The 21083-nt window shown below is 45.4% G+C and overlaps 1 protein-coding gene across 1 annotated transcript in view; it reads right to left on the reverse strand.

Annotated features, from left to right (window-relative positions):
- CISD2 (CDGSH iron sulfur domain 2) overlaps window positions 1-20052 on the reverse strand; it is a 37698-nt gene extending 17646 nt beyond the window's left edge. Inside the window, exons 1-2 of the mRNA XM_056566408.1 lie at window positions 19675-20052; window positions 597-811 (exon numbers count right to left, since the gene is read on the reverse strand). Coding sequence (XP_056422383.1) covers window positions 597-811; window positions 19675-19777 — 318 coding nt within the window. The 5' untranslated portion in view covers window positions 19778-20052. The remainder of the gene's footprint in view (window positions 1-596; window positions 812-19674) is intronic.
- Window positions 20053-21083: the final 1031 nt, after the last annotated feature.

Genomic DNA, 21083 nt, shown 5'->3' on the forward strand with positions numbered 1-21083 from the left:
GACCTGGTCCGGAGCGGCGGGGACAGGTGAGTACAGCTTCCTAAACTTTACATTGCACAGATCCCTCAACATACGATGGATTCGACAAACGATGAGTCGTTTGGAACGAATTACCATCGTATGTTGAGGGACCAGTGTATATTAGTAGCAGGTAGCTACACAAGGGCCTTTTCTTTCCTAGCAGCCTCCCAGTCTGACTGGGAGCGCATGGTAAGTGAGCATTTACACCCTGTTCACATTGGTGTGGTGCTGTGCGGCGTCCGTTGCTACCGTGGCGCCGTGTCTGTGGGGAGGTGCGACCCATGGACTGGTTTGAATGGCATTGAGGCCGCTCTGCCAGTGGGTCATTCCCCCTGTGGGCACTGGTGTCGCGGCGGTGGTGGTCGCCGCCCAGTGCTACGTCATTTTATGCTAGGGACCCATTCTGATTAGGTGGCCTTGACGTGGGCTTGTACCTTTTGATCAAGATGTATACCGGCAACCTGTTAGTTCTTTAATTTATGCTGAGAAGCAATTTGATCAAAATACAATATGTAGATGTGCGACCATGTCTGTTTCTTTTACCTGAATTTGCATAATCTTATGGAACAGCTTACCGTTTTAGAGCGCCAGCACCGACAGTACGCAGCTTTGGCAATATGCAGGTCCTCAATATTAATTTCATTCACCACTTTTGGATTTTCTTTTTGGATTTTGAGATTGATCAAACTGTCCTTCTGTTGCTTCTTCTTCGGAAGGAATGGTCGAATTGCAAGGTAACCTAACAGAGCGAGAACACCCAGGAACGGCAGTAACCGCAGCCATTCTGACACTGGAAAATAGACAGATATAATGTTTAATAAAACAGTACATTTAACAGAAATTATTAAAAATAAGTTCAGTTATTCAAAATCAATTTCCTAAAATCCTGGCAATAAAAAAAGTAGTACACTGCTCAAAAAAATAAAGAAAACACTTAAACAACACAATGTAACTCCAAGTCAATCACACTTCTTCCACTCAGGAAGCAACACTGATTGACAATCAATTTCACATTCTGTTGTACAAATGGAACGAAGAACAGGTGGAAATTATAGGCAATTAGCAAGACTCCACCAATAAAGGAGTAGTTCTGCAGGTGGTGACCACAGACCACTTCTCTGTTCCTATGCTTCCTGGCTGATGTTTTGGTGACGTGATGCTGGTGGTGCTTTCACTCTAGTAGTAGCATGACACGGAGTCTACAACCCACACAAGTGGCTCAGGCAGTGCAGCACATCCAAAATGGCACATCAATGCGAGCTGTGGTTAGAAGGTTTTCTGTGTCTGTCATCGTAGTGTCCAAAGCATGGAGGCGCTACCAGGACGCCGTGGAGAACTTTATGCTGCCTGCAACATCCACCAGCATGACCGGTTTGGTGGGTCAGTATGGTGTGGGGTGGCATTTCTTTGGGGGGGCCGCACAGCCCTCCATTTGCCTGCCAGAGGTAGCCTGACTGCCATTAGGTACCAAGATGAGACCCTCAGACCCCTTGTGAGACCATATGCTGGTATTGTTGGCCCTGGGTTCCTCCTAATTCAAGACAATGCTAGACCTCATGTGGCTGGAGTGTGTCAGCAGTTCCTGCAAGAAGAAGGCATTGATGCTATGTACTGGCCCGCCCGTTCCCCAGACCTGAATCCGACTGAGCACATCTGGGACATCATGTCTCGCTCCATCCACCAACGCCACGTTGCACCAGACTGTCCAGGAGTTGGCGGATGCTTTAGTCCAGGTCTGGAAGGACATCCCTCAGGAGACCATATGCCACCTCATCAGGAGCATGCCCAGGCGTCGTAGGGAGGTCATACGGGCACGTGGAGGCCACACACACTACTTAGCCTCATTTTGACTTGTTTTAAGGACATTACATCAAAGTTGGATCAGACTGTAGTGTGGTTTTTCACTTTGATTTTGAGTGTGACTACATATCCAGACCTCCATGGGTTGATAAATTTGATTTCCATTGATAATGTGTGTGATTTTGTTGTCAGCACATTCAACTATGTCAATATGAAAATATTTCATACAATTAGTTCATTCATTCAGATCCAGGATGTGTTATCTTAGTGTTCCCTTTTTTTTTTCTGAGCAGTGTATTTCTGCAGTATCTGGTAAATGTTTTTAGTCACCAGGATTAAACTCAGAACAAACTATAATGAAAAGATTTGCACCTTTTTCTCTGTTTTTGGACCCACTCCTGTTTTTTTTTTTTTTTTAGCTAAAAATACTGTATAAAGAATCCAGCCTTAAAAGAATCTATATTCAAAAACAAATGTAAGCCAGGAAGAATCTGGATAGAAATATAATAGATATGTCCATGTCCTTGCTAAATGTATCTATTATTGCAGTTACAGTATGACTGTGTTTAATATAGAACAAAATAAAAACTACGCCCTTATGCCTCTCTCAGGATCTGCATCATCACTGAGAAAGGGAACATCTGCAGCATACACAGGTTTTGCAGCAAAAAAAAAAATCCACCATTATTCTTTTGAGAAAACCTCCTAGCACAGCATATAGCCCTCATAGCGTGCAGTTAAACTTTAATTTGTGGTGAAGATATAGAGAGAGCCTGTTAATGTTTTAGGCAGAAAATGATGTGATATACTGCACAATTTCCTTGTAAGAGACCTCAATATCTTAACCCCTTAACGACCATGGACGTGTATACTCGTCCATGGTTCTCGTGGGTGCTGCCCAGTGCACCCACGAGATCGCAGCAGGGACTCGGCTGTAACACACAGCCAGGACCCTGCCGCAATGCCGGGACCAAAGTAAACTTCGGTCCCGGCAGTTTAACCCTTACAGCCACGGTCGGAAGTGACTGCGAGCTGTAAAAAGTTTTGACAGACGGAGGGGGCTCCTTCTGTCTCTCTCCTGTAGCACCCCACAACGATCGCGGTCTGCTGCTGCTTACCTGGGTAGCCGGGGGTCTTTACAAGGACCCACAGGTCTGCCCCAGAGGCACGTCCTGATATGCTGCCTGCTAGTATTAAACTAGCAGGCAGCATATATCTGCAATGCTTTGGAATACTAAGTATTCCAAAGCATTAAAAAAAAAAGTGGAAAAATATTAAATAAATGTGTATAAAAACAATAAAGTATAAAAAAAGTGTAAAAAAAAAAAAAAAGTGTAAAAAAATAATAACACATTTATTAAATAAATATAATAAAAACTAAAAATGTAAAAATGCACCGTGTAGGATCACACGACGCACATCCACAGCATATTACGTTCTGCGGATGCTCGCCAACAGTCACACTAATGAGCTCCCTGCTGCGGCTGGGTAGCTTTGTGTGTCCATTCATAGCCGCGGATTTCCCACCGGCAGTCATGAGCGGACACACTGAGCTACCCAGCCGCAGCAGTGATCTCGCCCTTGTGACTGCTGGGGGGAATCCGCGGTGTGAAATATGCTGCAGATGCGCTCTATGTGACCCTACTCTGCGTCCCATTCATACAGTGTTTCCGCAGTGTTAGAGGTATCCGTCAGCATCATGTCAAAAAGAGCGATGCTGACGTATACTGTAGCAGCTCCATTTATTTCTGAATGAGACTACTACAGTATACATTGGCATCCCTTTTTTGACATGACAACGGACACCTATACTGCAGAAATGCAGTATGAATGGGGACTATTCATATAATGATCCCCTGAAAGCCAAAAGGGCTTCTCTCCTTCTTGGTCCTACCAGGCGGTCAGGCAACCAGATATGGCTAAGTAGGGGTACTGCCCTGCCCGGGACGAACAGGGTGATAAAATATGGGGCGTATTTCCTCCATTTCAAAAGCGACTTACCAAAATGAGGTCCCACAAATAAAGAAAGTGAAAAAAAAGCCACACAATAAGGGCTCAACGTACTCACTTTTGCCCTAGGTGAATACTTTAGGAGGCCTAGTTTTGAAAATGGGGTCACATCTGGGGGTGCAGTACTGTTCTTACAACTAGAATGCTTTGCAAGATGAAGTGCGGCCTATAATTTGTATAATGATATCCTGAAAGCCAAATGGTGCTCCTCTCCTTTTGGGTCCCACCATGTGGCTGTGCAACCAAATATGGTCTAAGCAGGGGTATTACCGAACACGGGACGAACAGCGTAATAAAATATGGGGCACATTTTCTACTTTTCAGATGTACAAACAATATGTCCCACAAATAATGCATTTGTGAAACTGACTTTGTATCCATTCCAGCCACACAAAAAGGACTCAAAGTACTCACTTTTGGTCTAGATGAATACTTTAGGGCGTGTAGTTGCCAAAATGGGGTCACTTGTGGGGGTTCTGTATGGGTCTGGCAGCTAAAACCCTTTGCAGGCATGAAGTGTGGCCTATACAGTGACCCCTCGACCTACGATGGCCCCGACATATGATAATTTCAACATGCGATGGCCTCTCAGAGGCCATCGCATGTTGAAGGCAGCATCAACATAAGATGCTTTTTTATTTCGGGGCCATCGCACTGCTTCAGCTGCCGCCGGATAGCCGTTTACGGTGCCCCGTGAGCTCCGGTGATGGTCACGCAACTGTCCTCGGGGCTCCGGCGCGTCCTCTTCGGGATCCCCTGCATCATCGGCGCTCTCCATCGTTGTCATCACGTCGCTGCGCACGCCGTCCCGTCATCAAATAGGAGCGGCGTGCGTAGCGACGTGATGGCGGCAATGGAGAGCGTGGATGCCGGGGAAGCAGAGGCCTTGCCGGAGCGTTGGGGACACCTCGGGGACGCGGCGACAGCGATGGAACACGACATCCCGGGCAGTGGTGAGGACAGGCGAGTACACCTTTCTCTAACAGTGGTCTACAACCTGCACACCTCCAGATGTTGCAAAACTACAACACCTAGCATGCCCGGACAGACAACGGCTGTCCGGGCATGCTGGTTGTTGTAGTTTTGAAACATCTGGAGGTCCGCAGGTTGTAGACCACTATCCTATACTTTACATTGCACGGATCCCTCAACATACGATGGTTTCAACAAATAATGGTCTGTTTGGAACGGATTACCATCGTATGTTGAGGGACCACTGTAATCCATTCGGCCTAAAATGATGCCCTGAAAGCCAAATGGCGCTCCTCTCCTTCTGGGTCCTACCACGCGGCCAAGGAACCAAATATGGCCTAAGCGGGGGTATTTCCAAACACAGGTCGAGCAGCTTAATAAAATATAGGGTGCATTTCTTGCAATATCAGAAGTGATGTACAAAAAATATGCCCCACAAATGATGCATTTGTGAAAAAAATGCAAATTTCTAATTTTTAACACTGATTTTGTAATAATTCCTGCCAAAAAACTATGGTGTTAAAATACTCACTGTACCCCCTAGTGAATACCTTGCATAGCACATAAAAAAAAAAAAAAAAAAAAGATGTACTTTTCAAATTTTCTAAATTTCAAGTAAAATTTTTAAGCTTCTAATTAATTTAAAATGTTAATTAAAAACAAAAAAATGATGTCAAAATAAAGTAGACATCTGAAAGTATAAGTTTCATAAACTATTTGGTCAGTATGTATAAATATATGCAACCTATTAGTGTTAAAATAGCAACAAAAAAAATAGTAATTTTAAAAAAAAAATCATGATTTTTTGCATTGTAAAAAAAAAATATATAAAATAAAAAACTACAAATGATATCGGCTTACTTTTACTATGTACATGAAGGTCAACTTGTGACAAAAAAACAATGTCAGAATTATCGTGATTGGCAAAACGTTACCAGAGTTATTTCCTAATAAAGACAGACATCCCCGATTTGAAAAAACAGGCCTGGTCTTTCAGGGGCGTACAGGTTTATATGGGTTGGTCCTTAAGGGGTTAAAGATGCAACATAATGTCTAGCTCCAGCCATGAGCCTGCTTACTTTTTTCTTTCAGTCCTGTCAGTCATAAGCACTGTCTACACAAATATTAATCCTTCCTGTACTTATTAGCTGCTGATGAATACTACAGAGGAAGTTCTTTTCTTTTTGGAATGGTCTCTGATGACATCACGAGCACAGTTCTCTCTGCTGACCTTATTATAATAACGCTTTATTTATTGTTGTCCTTAGTGGGATTTGAACCCAAATCCCCAGCACTGCAAGGCAGCTGTGCTAACCACTGAGCCACCATGCTGCCCTTAGCATACATCTGCTATGCACGGTTGCTAAAATGGACAGAGATGTCAGCAGAGAGCACTGTGCTCGTGATGTCATCAGTGTTCCAAAAAATAAAGGAATTTCCTCTGTAGCATACAGCAGCTAATAATACTGGAAGGATTAAGATTTTTTAACAGAAGTAATTTACAAATATGTTTAACTTTCTGCCACCAGTTGATTTAAAAGAAAAAAGGTTTTCACCGGAGTACCCCTTTAACCCTTTAGCACAGTTATAAATGCAGATCACAGCATCCAAAGGAATAAATTATCACTCCCAGCTGGCTCAGGTGGCTCATTGGACCCTGCACCATGTTAGCTCATTGGAACCCCCCATGGTCATGGTGTTCCAATGAGCTAACATGACGACGGAGGGTCCCCTTACCTGCCTTTCGGCCGCCTGCTCGTCTCTCCATTTATGCAGCTGTAATAGTGGAGTGCCAATCTCACTGTACAATGCTATGCAATAGCATAGCATTGAATAGTAAATACAATCTAATAATTGCATATAAAAGTCTAATATGTTAAAAAAAAACTTATATTTTATTCACATTTTACAAAAAAAAAAAAACACAAACAACTACTGTATTTCTGTAACTTATCAAGTCCACGCCTCTCGGCAAAGAGTGTATGACGTCAAAAAACAATCCAAAACAAAATATTTTTTCTTATATTCTAATACTATGCTGCCACCTTGGCACGTTCACTCTCTGCTCCCTTGAGCACGCTCTGCTCCCTCTAAGCCAGTGACACAACTCAAACACACTGTTTGTAGGTCCCTGTACACGTGACCTCGGGTGTGACGGTAAAGGGGTACTCTGCTTCCACGCTCACCTTCACAAACACCTATCACAGTAGGCCCTAAAAATAAGCTACACACCCCAAAAACCAGTCCCCACACAAAAAGCTGCCACCACCTATCAGTAGGCCGATGGGATGCCTCCGTTCATACATAGATTCTTAAACTCTGCGCTTTATGTCACAAACTAGAGTAACAGCACGAGCCACACTTCAACAATTATACAGTGGTCCCCCGACATATGATGGCCCCGACATACGGTCGTTTCAACATACGATGGCCTCTCAGAGCCCATCGTATGTTGAAGGCAGCATCAACATACGATGCTTCTGTGTGTTGGGGCAATTGCAAAAACTGCTTTAGCAGCTGCTGGATAGCCAGGGCTCTGCCGCCGGCTCTCACTGAATACTGTATAACGCTTACCCAGCCGATTCCTTTCCTCGGGACATTCGTGCAGGAGCCGAGCAAAGTTCCCTCCCCCAGATAATAAACTATGCGGCTGTCCTACAGATACGGCAACCGCGTAATGACATTGCACACAATGGCGTTCTCAGAATCACAGGGCCAGCGTCATTGTGTCTGAGTCATTACGCGGCCGCTGTATGTGTACGGATGCCGCATCGTTTGTCATCTGTGGAATGGCCTTTTCCCAGCAGTTAAAGTTATTCCACGTGACCAACTCGGGGAAGCGAACCGTGCAGAGGCCCACCAGACCTGTACAGCACCATTATTTTCTGGAGGAGGGGCCATTTCTGGGCCGCTACAACAGCTTCCTGGTGCTGAATAAAGAAAGTCACAGTTTCCCAGGGTAAGAGGAGGGGACTACCTGTCTACTGGGAAGTGGGGGTGATCTACTCTAAGGGGACTATCAACCTACTGGGGAAGGGGGGTCCCGGGGTGATCTAATTCCATACATCAATGTTTCCCAACCAGTGTGCCTCCAGCAGTTGAAAAACTACAACTCTCAGCATGCTCAGACAGTCAATGGCTGTACAGGCATGTTGGGAGTTGTAGTTGTGCAACAGCTGGAGGCACACTGGTTTGTTAAACACTCCCCATACACTCAACATACAATGGTCTTCCCGGGACCAATTACCAGCTATGGTCTCAACATACAATGGTCGTCCTAGAACCAATTAATACACTGTACAACTGTGTAGGGCTATAAGTTTGTAAAGCAGACAAGGCTATGCATTAAAGTTATTGCTTTAATGAACATAAAGGGTACAGTACTTAATCACAAAAGAAGTTGAGTAAAATTGTAAAAGTCCATTCAGAATGGGTCCCCAAACGTAACAATTAGATGGTATTGGACTGCTACTTTTATGGGTCCAGCAGGGGATCTCCAACTTCTTAGATCAGCCCACAGGCCACATCATCTCTCCTCTATGTGCCAACCTCCTATCCATCACAAATTATCATAGTCCATAAATCATCACTCCCACTGTACAAAAAAGATAGTACACATTGGAGTACATTCATTCATATGGTGACATCATGATGCACACATGAAGGGGTTATGATAAACACAAAAGGAAAAGGCACATACAGCTCAATCTATGAGAACAACGGGGTCATGATTGGGTTTTACTGAAAGCCTAATATCTGGAGATCATGATTCTGGGAACCCTAGAAAACATTTCTACCAATGGAGCATATTTAACTATACACAGGAAATGCATTGGTTGGGGTCAGATAATCTGAATATGTAAAACCAGTCCCAACCGACTGACAAATGGCAGGTAACCGAATTAAAAAAGAAACACTTCTCTGGGGGAGAGCCGGGGCTCCGTAGAGGAGACTATGGGGGGCCGCAGCAGTCGGACCCCCATGACCTAAAACTTATCCCCTATCCTGCGGATAGAGGATAAGTTTTCCTGTACTTCTAGGCATGGGACTACTTCTTTAATACAACAAGTGGTCTGATGGCTCCTCACACCTTGGTGCTAAGGGATATGTAAAACAACAGGTACACACAAGAAACTTACAGGAAAGTGACAACAGATATGGAGGGACATCAGAATGAAGAATACACAGATCAAAGGTAAGGGAAACAGGCAGTCTATTCATTACCCTGTCTCCAAAAACATACCGTATTTCCACAAGAAATAAAATCCCAAGCCTATATTCATTACAGGCATAAATGTTTAAAAAAAAAAATAAAAAATAAAAAAAAGACACACCAAAAATGCTGAATTGAATATAAATCAGGAATTTTTTTTTAATTTTTTTTATAAAAGACAATGAAAAAGTCCTATCAAAACAAAAGTGATACCAAGAAAATTATCACGGATCATGGCACAGATAATCATCCCTCACAGCCTTGCATACGGAAAAATGTATAGGGCTGGGCGGTATACCGCTTCATACCGAATACTGAAATTTTTGTCCTGCACAATATGAATTTTTCCCCATACCGCAATACCGGTTTGGCCCCTCCCCCTCGGGAATGAATTATCAGCCCAGCGCTGCGCTGTCCACTAATCATATGTGATCCACAAGTGCTGTTCTGCCTCCCCCCCAAATTAAGTATCAGCCCAGCGCTGTGAACTAATCACACATCACCCGCAAGCACTGCCCTCCATGTCCTCCTGTTTGTTGCGGCTGCCGGCGCTGACACTCTATACTGTATCCCTATGCCCGGGCTGCAAAAGGTAAACAATATAAACTGTAACTCACCTTCCCCGTCGGTCCAGACCAGCTTCCCAGGTAATGGAACGTCGGACAGCCGTCAGCCTATCACCGGCCGCAGCGATGTTCTGCCTCGGCCGGTGATAGGTAGAGCGCACTGTCATGTAAGAAGCCGGCTTCTTACATGACACTGGGCTCAGCCTATCACCGGCCGAGGCGGAACATCGCTGCGGCCGGTGATAGGCTGACGGCTGTCCGACATTCAAGTCCCCAGGAAGAGCGCAAGGCCTACGTAGGAACATGCGTTAAAGTTTATTTTTGTTTACCTTATACAGTATAGAGTGTCAGCGCTGGCAGCCGCAACAAACAGGAGGACGAGGAGGGCAGTGCTTGTGGGTGACGTGAGTAGTACCCCGATGGGGACAGCGCAGCGCTGGGCTAATAATTAATTTTGGAGGGGGGGGGGGGGGGAAGGGGATTTGTAAATTATTTATATTAAAAAAATCTTAATCCTTCCAATAATTATCTGCTGCTGAAGTTGAGTTGTTCTTTTCTGTCTGGCAACAGTGCTCTCTGCTGACATCTCTGCTTGTCTCGGGAACTGCACAGAGTAGAAGAGGTTTGCTATGGGGATTTACTTCAACTCTGGACAGTTCCCCGAGACGAGTGTCATCAGAGGGCACTTAGACAGAAAAGAACAACTCAACTTCAGCAGCTAAAAAGTACTGAAAGGATTAAGATTTTTTAATAGAAGAAATTTACAAATCTGTTCAACTTTCTGGAGCAGGTTGATATATATAAAAAAAAAGTTTTTTCCTGGATAACCCCTTTAAAGTACTACCCTACACCAGAGATCCACAAATCCCAGGCACCAGGTCTCCATGGTAACTAAAAAGGTTATCATGGCGCTTAGGACAGCATTTTTAAAACTATGTTCTGCAGAGCCAATGGCACTTGTATACTGCACTCTACACTATCCCGCCCTGAGTTATGCAATATTTATCCTACATAATAGTTTTATTTTAAAGTCAGTTTATTTCTACTGACTCCAGCTCCACATCCCTGCGCAAAAAGCCCTGGCAGCATCAAAACAAAAGGGCTGTAAAGAGCTGAGAAAGATTTGCCTGCTGGTGCTGCCCAAAAAAGAAAAAATGAATAAAAAAAAACACATACTAGGGATCGACCGATTATCGGTATGGCCGATATTATCGGCCGATAATCACGATTTTGGGCATTATCGGTATCGGAAATTACCTTGCTTTCGGCAATCTACGGCTCTGCCATAGAACTGTATGGAGGGGGCGTGTCAGACGCAGCTTCGTGCTGTGGTCGAAAACGCTCCCCCCGCGATCTAACACTTATCCCCTTATTAAGTTCTCCTTAAATGATGTAAAATAAAAAATCCTTATTAAACGGGGAACCAAAGTACACAGGAAATTATACATGAAGCTCCTTAGTTCTCTTTTTTTGACCCTTTCTACTTAATTTACCATCAGCAATATATGGAAACGCACACAGGGGGCTCACCTGACAGCAGGCATACTCTATACCAGAGGTACTCAACGATTTTTAGTGAGGGTCCCCTCATCCAGGTCTGTCACTGGTAAAGGTCCAAGCTAAGCGCTGAGGCCTGGTTCACATCTAGTGGCATGAAGGATATAGGTAAAATGACTGAACTCTGGAGGATGTAAATATACTGTTTCCTGTATTTTCTGAATACTGCCTCATACTGAACCCCTAAAAATAATACTGCTGCCTACTGTACCCCTGAAAATACCGCTGCCTACTGTACCCCTGAAAATAATACCGCTACCTACTGTACCCCTGAAAATAATGCTGCATACTGTACCCCTATACCGCTACCTACTGTACCCCTGAAAATAACACTGCGGCATACAGTACCCCTAAATACCGTTGCCTATTGTACCCCTGAAAATACTGCTGCATACTGTACCCAAGAAAATACCACTGCCGCATACTGTACCGCTGCCTACTGTACCCTTAAAAATAATACAGCTGCCTACTGTACCCCTGAAAATAATACTGCTACCTACTGTACCCCTGAAAATAATGCTGCATACTGTACCCCTATACCGCTACCTACTGTACCCCTGAAAATAACACTGCGGCATACAGTACCCCTAAATATCGTTGCCTATTGTACCCCTGAAAATACTGCTGCATACTGTACCCAAGAAAATACCACTGCCGCATACTGTACCGCTGCCTACTGTACCCCTAAAAATAATACAGCTGCCTACTGTAGCCCTGAAAATAATACAGCTGCATACTGTACCCCTAAAATACCGCTACCTACTGTACTAAGGATGTCCCCGATACCGATACTAGTATCGGTATCGGGGCAGATACTCGGCATTTGCATGGTATCGTGGACTCGTTTAATGTCCCCGATACCTGCTGCTGTCCCGTTCTCCCAATCGCATCATGGCGTTCCATGGAGGAGCATGTGACATACACGTCACTCCTCCTCCCCTGCGCCCAGCGTAACGCTACGGAGGAAGTAGAGTGATTTGTATGTCACATGCTCCTCCATAGGACGACATGATGCGATCGGGAGAACAGGACAGTGGAGCAGCAACACCCGAGGACAGCCGCAGGAGAGCTGTCTATAAGGGGGGGGGGGCCTGCAGTCTATAAGGGGGGGCGCTGTCTACAAGGGGGGACCCTGCTCCCTGTCTACAAGGAAGGGGCCTTCTGTCTACAAGGCGGGGGCATGCTGTCTGTAAGGGGGACAAGAGGGAGCACTGTCTACAGGGGGGGGGGGGCTGTTGTCTACAAGTGGGACATGGGGGTGGGGCTGCTACTAATGTCTGCAATCTATACTACCTACAAGGGGATAATACCTACTATTAAAGGCAATCTTACAGCAGAGTCACCTGCACTAACTTCAATTTATATGTAGATAGTGCAGGTGACCCAGTTTCTACCGCTGCTCAACATGTGGTCATCAGTGCAATCGCTCCGGAGACATCGATCTCGCCACCAATGCAAATTCCCTGTTCTGCCCAATGGAGAAGAGAGAAATCTTGTCTCATACTACAGCAGCCGCCTCCATTGCACACAACAAGGACCCACATATCATACAGTAAGCAGCGCTAGAAACCGCGTCACCCTGGTGCTCGTACTTGGTATTGGCGAGTACTAGAATTAACCTCTTAAGGACGCAGGGTGTACCTGTAGGTGCCCTGTGACCCCCAGTGTTTAAAACGGGGTCACGCAGTGACCCCACATCACACCAGGTCGGTCCCGGCTGCTATTCATAGCTGGGACCCTGGGCAAATAGCGCGCGGAACTGATCGTTGTGCCGCGTGCTATTAACCCTTCAGTCACGGCGATCAAAGTTGATTGCTGTGCTGAAAATGAAAGTAAGCGCTTCCCGGCAGCTCAGTCGGGCTAATCACCCTATGGGAGCTATAGCACTGCAAAACAAAAGTGAAAAAAAAAAGTTAACAAAAGGTCATTTAACCCCTTCCCTAATAAAAAAGTTTGAATCACCCCCCTTTTCCCATTAAAAAAAAAAAAAAAAAAAAAAAAACTGTAAATAAAAATAAACATATGTGGTATCGCCACGTGCAGAAATGTCCATACTATAAAAATATATCATTAATTAAACGGCACGGTCAATTGCGTACACACAAAAAAATTCCAAAGTTCAAAATAGTGTATTTTTGGTCACTTTTCATTTCATAAAAAACTTATAAAAAGTGATAAAAAAGTCCGATCAATACAAAAACGGTACCGATAAAAACTTCAGAACACGGTGCAAAAAATGAGCTCTCATACCGGCCCTACGCGGAAAAATAAAGTTATAGGGGTCAGAAGAGGACAATTTTAACCCCTTCCCGCAGAATGTCATATATAAACGCCGGGTTGTGCAGTGCGTTCGCACATCCCGGCGTTTATAAATGACATGCAGTTAACCCGGCGATGCGCAGCATTGCACGGGTTAACTGGCAGAAGTCCCGCTGTTTCCAGCAGGGGACAACTTCTGCTTCACCCCCAGGACCATCAATTGATGGTCCTGGTCAGCGATCACTGTGATTGGTCCCTGTGGACCAATCACAGTGATCTGGGGTGAAAGTTCAGATCCCCCGCACTGCCCGCCCCTGGAAGTCGGGCAGAACGGGGGACGAAGGCTGCAGGGGCTCGCGGGGACCTGCGGCACACGGGGGGAACACGTGGGGACCAGCGGACTTACCTGGAGCAGCGGCAGGACCGAGGAGCAGCGGCAGGACCGGCCACGTGGACGAGCAGCGACGGGACCAGCAGGTAAGTATGTAGATCTTCACTGCTGCTTCTAGGAGTCTGAAAACTACAACTCCCAGCATGCCTAGACAGCCTTTGGCTGTCTGGGCATGCTGGGAGTTGTAGTTTTGCAACATCTGGAGGGCCCCAGTTTGGAGACCATTGTATAATGGTCTCCAATCTGTGCTCTTCCAGCTGTTGCAAAACTACAACTCCCAGCATGCACTGACTGTCCAGGCATGCTGGGAGTTTTAGTTAAGCAACATCTGGCCCTTCAGATGTTGCCGAACTACAACTCCCAGCATGCCCTTCAGCTGTCTGGGCATGCTGGGAGTTGTAGTTTTGCAACAGCTGGAGACACACTGGTTGGGAAACATTGTTTCTAACTCAGTGTTTCCTAACCTGTGTGCCTCCAGCTGTTGCAAAACTATAACTCCCAGCATGCACTAAAAGACCATGCATGCTGGGAGTTGTAGTTTTGCAACATCTGGAGGGCCCCAGTTTGGAGACCATTGTATAATGGTCTCCAATCTGTGCTCTTCCAGCTGTTGCAAAACTACAACTCCCAGTATGCACTGACTGTCCAGGCATGCTGGGAGTTTTAGTTCAGCAACATCTGGCCCTTCAGATGTTGCCGAACTACAACTCCCAGCATGCCCTTCAGCTGTCTGGGAATGCTGGGAGTTGTAGTTTTGCAACAACTGGAGACACACTGGTTGGGAAACATTGTCTGTTTCTAACTCAGTGTTTCCTAACCTGTGTGCCTCCAGCTGTTGCAAAACTATGACTCCCAGCATGCACTAACAGACCATGCATGCTGGGAGTTGTGGTTTTGCAACAGCTGATGCAAGCCCCCCCCCCCCCCCCGCCCCGCCACCCCCGTGAATGTACAGGGTACATTCACATGGGCGAGGCTTTTACAGTGGGTTTCTCGCATCTTGAGATGCAGCAAATTTTGCGCTGGGAAACTCGCTGTAATCCCCCGCCCATGTGACTGTACCCTAAAAACACTACACTACACTAACAAAATAAAATAAAAAGTTAAAAACACTACATATACACATACCCTTACACAGCCCCCCTCCCCCAATAAGAACGTCCGGTACACCACTGTTTCCAAAGCAGAGCCTCCAGCTGTTGAAAAACAACAACTCCCAGTATTGTCGGACAGCCGTTGACTGTCCAGGCATGCTGGGAGTTTTGCAACAGCTGGAGGCACCCTGTTTGGGAATCACTGGCGTAGAATACCCCTATGTCCACCCCTATGCAAATCCCTAATTTAGGCCTCAAATGCACATGGCGCTCTCACTTTGGAGCCCTGTCGTATTTCAGGGCAACAGTTTAGGGCGACATATGGGGTATCGCCGTACTCGGGAGAAATTGCGTTACAAGGTTTGGGGGGCTTTTTCTTCTTTAACCCTTCATGAAAAGGAAATGTTGGGGTCTACACCAGAATGTTAGTGTAAAATGTTTTTATTTTTTACACTAACATGCTGATGTTGCCCTATACTTTACATTTTCACAAGAGGTAAAAGGGAAAAAAGCCCCCCAAAATTTGTAACGCAATTTCTCCCGACTACAGAGATACCCCATATGTGAGCGCAAAGTGCTCTGGGGGCGCACAACAAGGCCCAGAAGGGAGAGCGCACCATGTACATTTGAGGTGATTTGCACAGGGGTGGCTGATTGTTACAGCGGTTTTGACAAACGCAAAAAAAACAAAACCCCACATGTGACCCCATTTCGGAAACGACACCCCTCACGGAATGTAATGAGGGGTGCAGTGAGAATTTACCCCCCACAGGTGTCTGACGGATCTTTGGAACAGTGGTCCATGAAAATGAAAACTTGTACAGCCCACTGTTCCAAAGATCTGTCAGACACCAGTGGGGGGCAAATGCTCACTGTACCCCTTGTTACGTTCCTCAAGGGGTCTAGTTTCCAAAATGGTATGCCATGTGGTTTTTTTTTTGCTGTTCTGGCACCTTAGGGGCTTCCTAAATGCGACATGCTCCCCGAGCAAAATTTGCTCTCAAAAAGCCAAATATGACTCCTTCTCTTCTGAGCATTGTAGTTCGCCCATAGTGCACTTCAGGTCAACTTATGGGGTACCTCCATACTCATAAGAGATGGGGTTACAAATTTTGGGGGGTATTTTCTGCTATTAACCCTTGCAAAAAGGTGAAATTAGGGGGGAAACACACATTTTAGTGGAAATTTTTTTTTTTTTTTTTACATATGCAAAAGTCATGAAACACCTGTGGGGTAATAAGGCTCACTTTATCCCTTGTTACATTCCTCAAGGGGTCTAGTTTCCAAAATGGTATGCCATGTGGGTATTTTTTTGCTGTTCTGGCACCATAGCGGCTTCCTAAATGCGACATGCCCCCCGAGCAAAATTTGCTCTAAAAAAGCCAAATATGACTCCTTCTCTTCTGAGCATTGTAGTTCGCCCATAGTGCACTTCAGGTCAACTTATGGGGTACCTCCATACTCAGAAGAGAAGGGGTTACAAATATTGGGGGGTATTTCCTGCTATTAACCCTTGGAAAAATGTGAAATTTGGGGGGAAACACACATTTTTGTGAAAAAAAATAATTTTTTTTTACATATGCAAAAGTCGTGAAACACCTGTGGGGTATTAAGGCTCACTTTATTCCTTGTTACGTACCTCAAGGGGTCTAGTTTCCAAAATGGTATGCCATGTGAGGGTTGTTTGCTGTTCTGGCACCATAAGGGCTTCCTAAATGCAACATGCCCCCAAAAACCATTTCAGAAAAACGTACTCTCCAAAATCCCCTTATCGCTCTTTCCCTTCTGAGCCCTCTACTGCGCCCGCCGAACACTTTACATAGGCATATGAGGTATGTGCTTACTCGAGAGAAATTGGGCTACAAATATAAGTATACATTTTCTCCTTTTACCCCTTGTAAAAATTTTAAAATTGGGTCTACAAGAACATGCGAGTGTAAAAAATGAAGATTGTGAATTTTCTCCTTCACTTTGCTTCTATTCCTGTGAAACACCTAAAGGGTTAAAATGATAACTGAATGTCATTTTTAATACTTTGGGGGGTGCAGTTTTTATAATGGGGTCTTTTGTGGGGTATTTCTAATAAGAAGACCCTTCAAATCCACTTCAAACCTGAACTAGTCCCTGAAAAATAGTGAGTTTGAAAATTTTGTGAAAAATTGGAAAATTGCTGTTGAACTTTGAAGCCCTCTGGTGTCTTCCAAAAGTAAAAACTCGTCACTTTTATGATGCAGACATAAAGTAGACATATTGTATATGTGAATAAAATTTTTTTTTATTTGTAATATACATTTTCCTTACAAGCAGAGAGCTTCAAAGTTAGAAAAATGCAAAATTTTCAAATTTTTCATCAAATTTTAGGATTTTTCACAAGGAAAGGATGCAAGTTACCACAAAAATTTACCACCATGTTAAAGTAGAATATGTCACGAAAAAACAATCTCGGAATCAGAATGATAACTAAAAGCATTCCAGAGTTATTAATGTTTAAAGTGACAGTGGTCAGATGTGCAAAAAACGCTCTGGTCCTTAAGGCCAAAATGGGCTTGGTCCTGAAGGGGTTAAACATATAAATTTTCCTGCATGTAGTTATGATTTTTTTTTCCAAAGTACGACAATATCCAACCTATATAAGTAGGGGTGTGAATCGCCAAGAATTTGGCGATTCGATTCGAATCGCGATACCAGTGTGGCGATTCGATATATCCCGATATATCGCGATACCGTCTAGGTGACGATACATCGCGATATATCCCGATATATCGCCCACCTGGGAGCATTCATAGATCCCAATAGACGCCGCTGTCAGCTTTGACAGCGGCGATCTAGTACTCAGGTGCTCACTTTTCTCATGTTATCCCGTCCGGGCTGCAAAATAAAATAAAACGCACTTTATCTTACCTGCCAACGAGCCCGCGGAGCTCCGGTACAGTCCGGTACAGGTGTTCGGTCCCCGGGCTGTATTCTTCTTACTTCCTGTTAGTCCGGCACGTCACATGGAGCTTCAGCCTATCACCAGCGGAGGCGGGACATCGCTGCGGCTGGTGATAGGCTGAAGCTCCATGTGACGTGCCGGACTAACAGGAAGTAAGAAGAATACAGCCCGGGGACCGAACACCTGTACCGGAGCTCCGGGGGCTCGTTGGCAGGTAAGAGAAAGTGTGTTTTATTTTGCAGCCTGGATAGGATAAAATGAGAAAAGTGCGCACCGGATACTCCTTTAATAGCCAGCCGCGGCGATTGCCGCATGCTGGCTATTAGCGGCGGCCCCCGGCTACTGAAATCAGCCGGGGGTCGCATAGTACGGAGTGGGCACGAGTCGGAGCCCGCTCCATAGCCGTGTCAGATCCGGCCTGCCCGGCTCCACAAATGTGGAACTTTTATCTCCTGATGCCCGGGACATGACATGCTGTTCCGGGCGTCCGCAGATAAAAATTCCACATCCCTAAAAGAATCGATTCAAAAATATTTTGAATCGATTCTGTATCGGCAAATGAAAAAATCGCGATTATCGCGAGAATCGATTTTTTCTTACATCCCTATATATAAGTAGGGTATCATTTTAATCGTATGGACCTACAGAAGATAAGGTGTCATTTTTACCGAAAAATATACTGTGTAGAAACGGAAGCCCCCCAGGTGTTACAAAATGACATTTTTTCTTCAATTTTGTCGCACAATGAAAAGTACCCGTTATATAACACCAGTAAAATAGCGGGCGATCGCGGGGTTAAACAGCCATTAGAAATTCCCATTATAGTCCATGGGATTTTTCTAATAGCCGTTTTAACCAGTTATCGCCCCTTATTAATAACGGGCGTTATTTTGTGACGGGTGATTGAACGGAAGAAATAATACATGCACTATTTCTCCATTTACTATCTTCCGTCACAAAATAATGGCCGTTATTAATAACTGGCTAAAATGGCTATTAGAAAAATCCCAGAGACTATAATGGGATTTTCTAATGGCTGTTTAACCCCGCGATCGCCCGCTATTTTATAACTGGCGTTATATAACGGGTACTTTTCATAGTGTGAAAGCAGCCTAAGAGCGTCTCCATGTTACTTTTTCAGGACACTGAGTGTACTGTACAGGACCCTGAAGAAGCTCCTGTCCTCTACATAGACAGTGATTACAGATCTTTATTACTTTTATATGGAAGGACTTGCTTTATCTAGATTTATTTTTCTTCCTATTTTTGGATGACATTTTGGGGGCTTCAGAACCAATTACCAGGTTTTCATAGAGTTATGGTCTTATCATACAATGAAAGGACCACTGTACTGCAGTGTTTCCCAAGCAGTGCCTCCAGCTGTTGCCAAACTACAACTCAGCCAAAGGTTGTCCAGGCATGCAGGGAGTTGTAGTTTGGCAACAGCTGGGGGTACAATGGTTGGAAACCCCTGCTCTATAGCCTCTACTAGTAAACAGATCCTTAGAGATCTCTGGGGTGAAAATGACCAAGAATGGCTCTGCAGATTCTGATGTAGCAGAGCTCCATGTGTTGTATTACTACTTTTGTCTCAGATAAGCAGAACACACCAACAATTCCCCAGAGGGCCCAGTGTCAGACACAGCTGCACTACATGCACTCACTGAAAGTTTCCATTCCCCAGCACTGTTCGTCAGCAGAATGAGAAGTGCTGTGGAGAAGGTCATGTGCACCACAGGGAAGGAGTATGGCCGCTCATAGGAGACTGTAGCGGGGAGCAGGAGGACACTACGAGTTTACTGTCTCCACATTCTAAGCGCACAGGCCTGACTGACCCTGCACGGCCATAGCGTTACCTGTCAGCCTGATGAAGCCAGCGATACTGTCCGGGACCGGCAGCTTCTTCAGATAGGCGGGAAGCTGCACCTTGATCACCCGGGCTATGATCTCCAGCACCATGTCGTCACTCCTGTAGAAGCCACACGGTTCTCTTCCTCTAAGCAGCGGCTTCTGCCCCTCAGTATTCCGCCTCTCAGCCCCTCCTCCCACAGTGCAGGCATGACTAAATGCTGGCAGCCAGGAATAACCCGCTTAATGCTGTGCATACATAGAAACCGCATAGGGGCCGCATGAAAATCTCACTCCTAATGTGAACTGTCGGTCGGCGTCATTCCGCGCCTTTCCTACTTCTGAAAAGGAGCGCGTCCATTTTAACATAAACTTTGTATTGTCAGGAGTGCAGGAAGTTTGACTGCGTCACTGGTATAATGGCGAACCAATACCTTTACAGACACGGTCGGTGTGCAGGACAGTCAAGACTAAAATAGAGGCACTACAAGCTTGGAGGTTTCCTTAGCTGGATATACAAGTTTACAATGCTTGATAGGTCTCATTTAGGGCCCGTTTGCATCATAATGTTTTGTGGATATATATCCGCAACATGTCAAAAAAGTGACCCCTCGACCTACGATGGGCCAGACATACAATAATTTCAACATGCGATGGCCTCTCAGAGGCCGTCGCATGTTGAAGGCAGCATCAACATACGATGCTTTTTTTATCTCGGGGCCATCGCATAAACGGCTATCCGGCAGCGCTGACTGCTTCAGCTGCTGCCGGATAGCCGTTTACAGTGCCCCTGGGACGCGGCGACAGCGATGGACGGCGACATCCAGGGCAGCAGTGACGGTCCGGAGCGGCGGGGGACAGGTGAGTACAACTTCGTCTATCAGTGGTCTACAACCTGCGGACCTCCAGATGTTGCAAAACTACAACACCCAGCATGCCCGGACAGCCAACGGCTGTCTGGGCATGCTGGGTGTTGTAGTTTTGCAACATCTGGAGGTCCGCAGGTTGTAGACCACTGTCCTATACTTTACATTGCACGGATCCCTCAACAAGAGATGGTTTCAACAAACGATGGTCCATTTGGAACGGATTACCATCGTATGTAGAGGGACCACTGTAAATACTTTATTCACATACTCCCGCAGGGCCTATCTGAGACTATGTTCCCATGCCAGAATTTCCGTACATAATTCCGCACAAAGATTCCGCAACAGAGTCCTATTGATTTCAACGGGTTCTACTGCACCATGCACATGGCAGAATTTCCGTGCCTGAAACATCTGGAGTGGAATTTCAAATCCGGTGTCAGCAGAAAGAATGGACATGTCCATACTTTCTGTGGACTCTGCACGGAATGCATTGCCATCTAAGAGACGGTGCATTATTGAGCAGTCCTAGCGCTGGCATGTCATTCCGG

The sequence above is a fragment of the Hyla sarda genome, chromosome 1 (genome assembly GCF_029499605.1).
Source record: "Hyla sarda isolate aHylSar1 chromosome 1, aHylSar1.hap1, whole genome shotgun sequence".
Classification (NCBI taxonomy): domain Eukaryota; kingdom Metazoa; phylum Chordata; class Amphibia; order Anura; family Hylidae; genus Hyla; species Hyla sarda.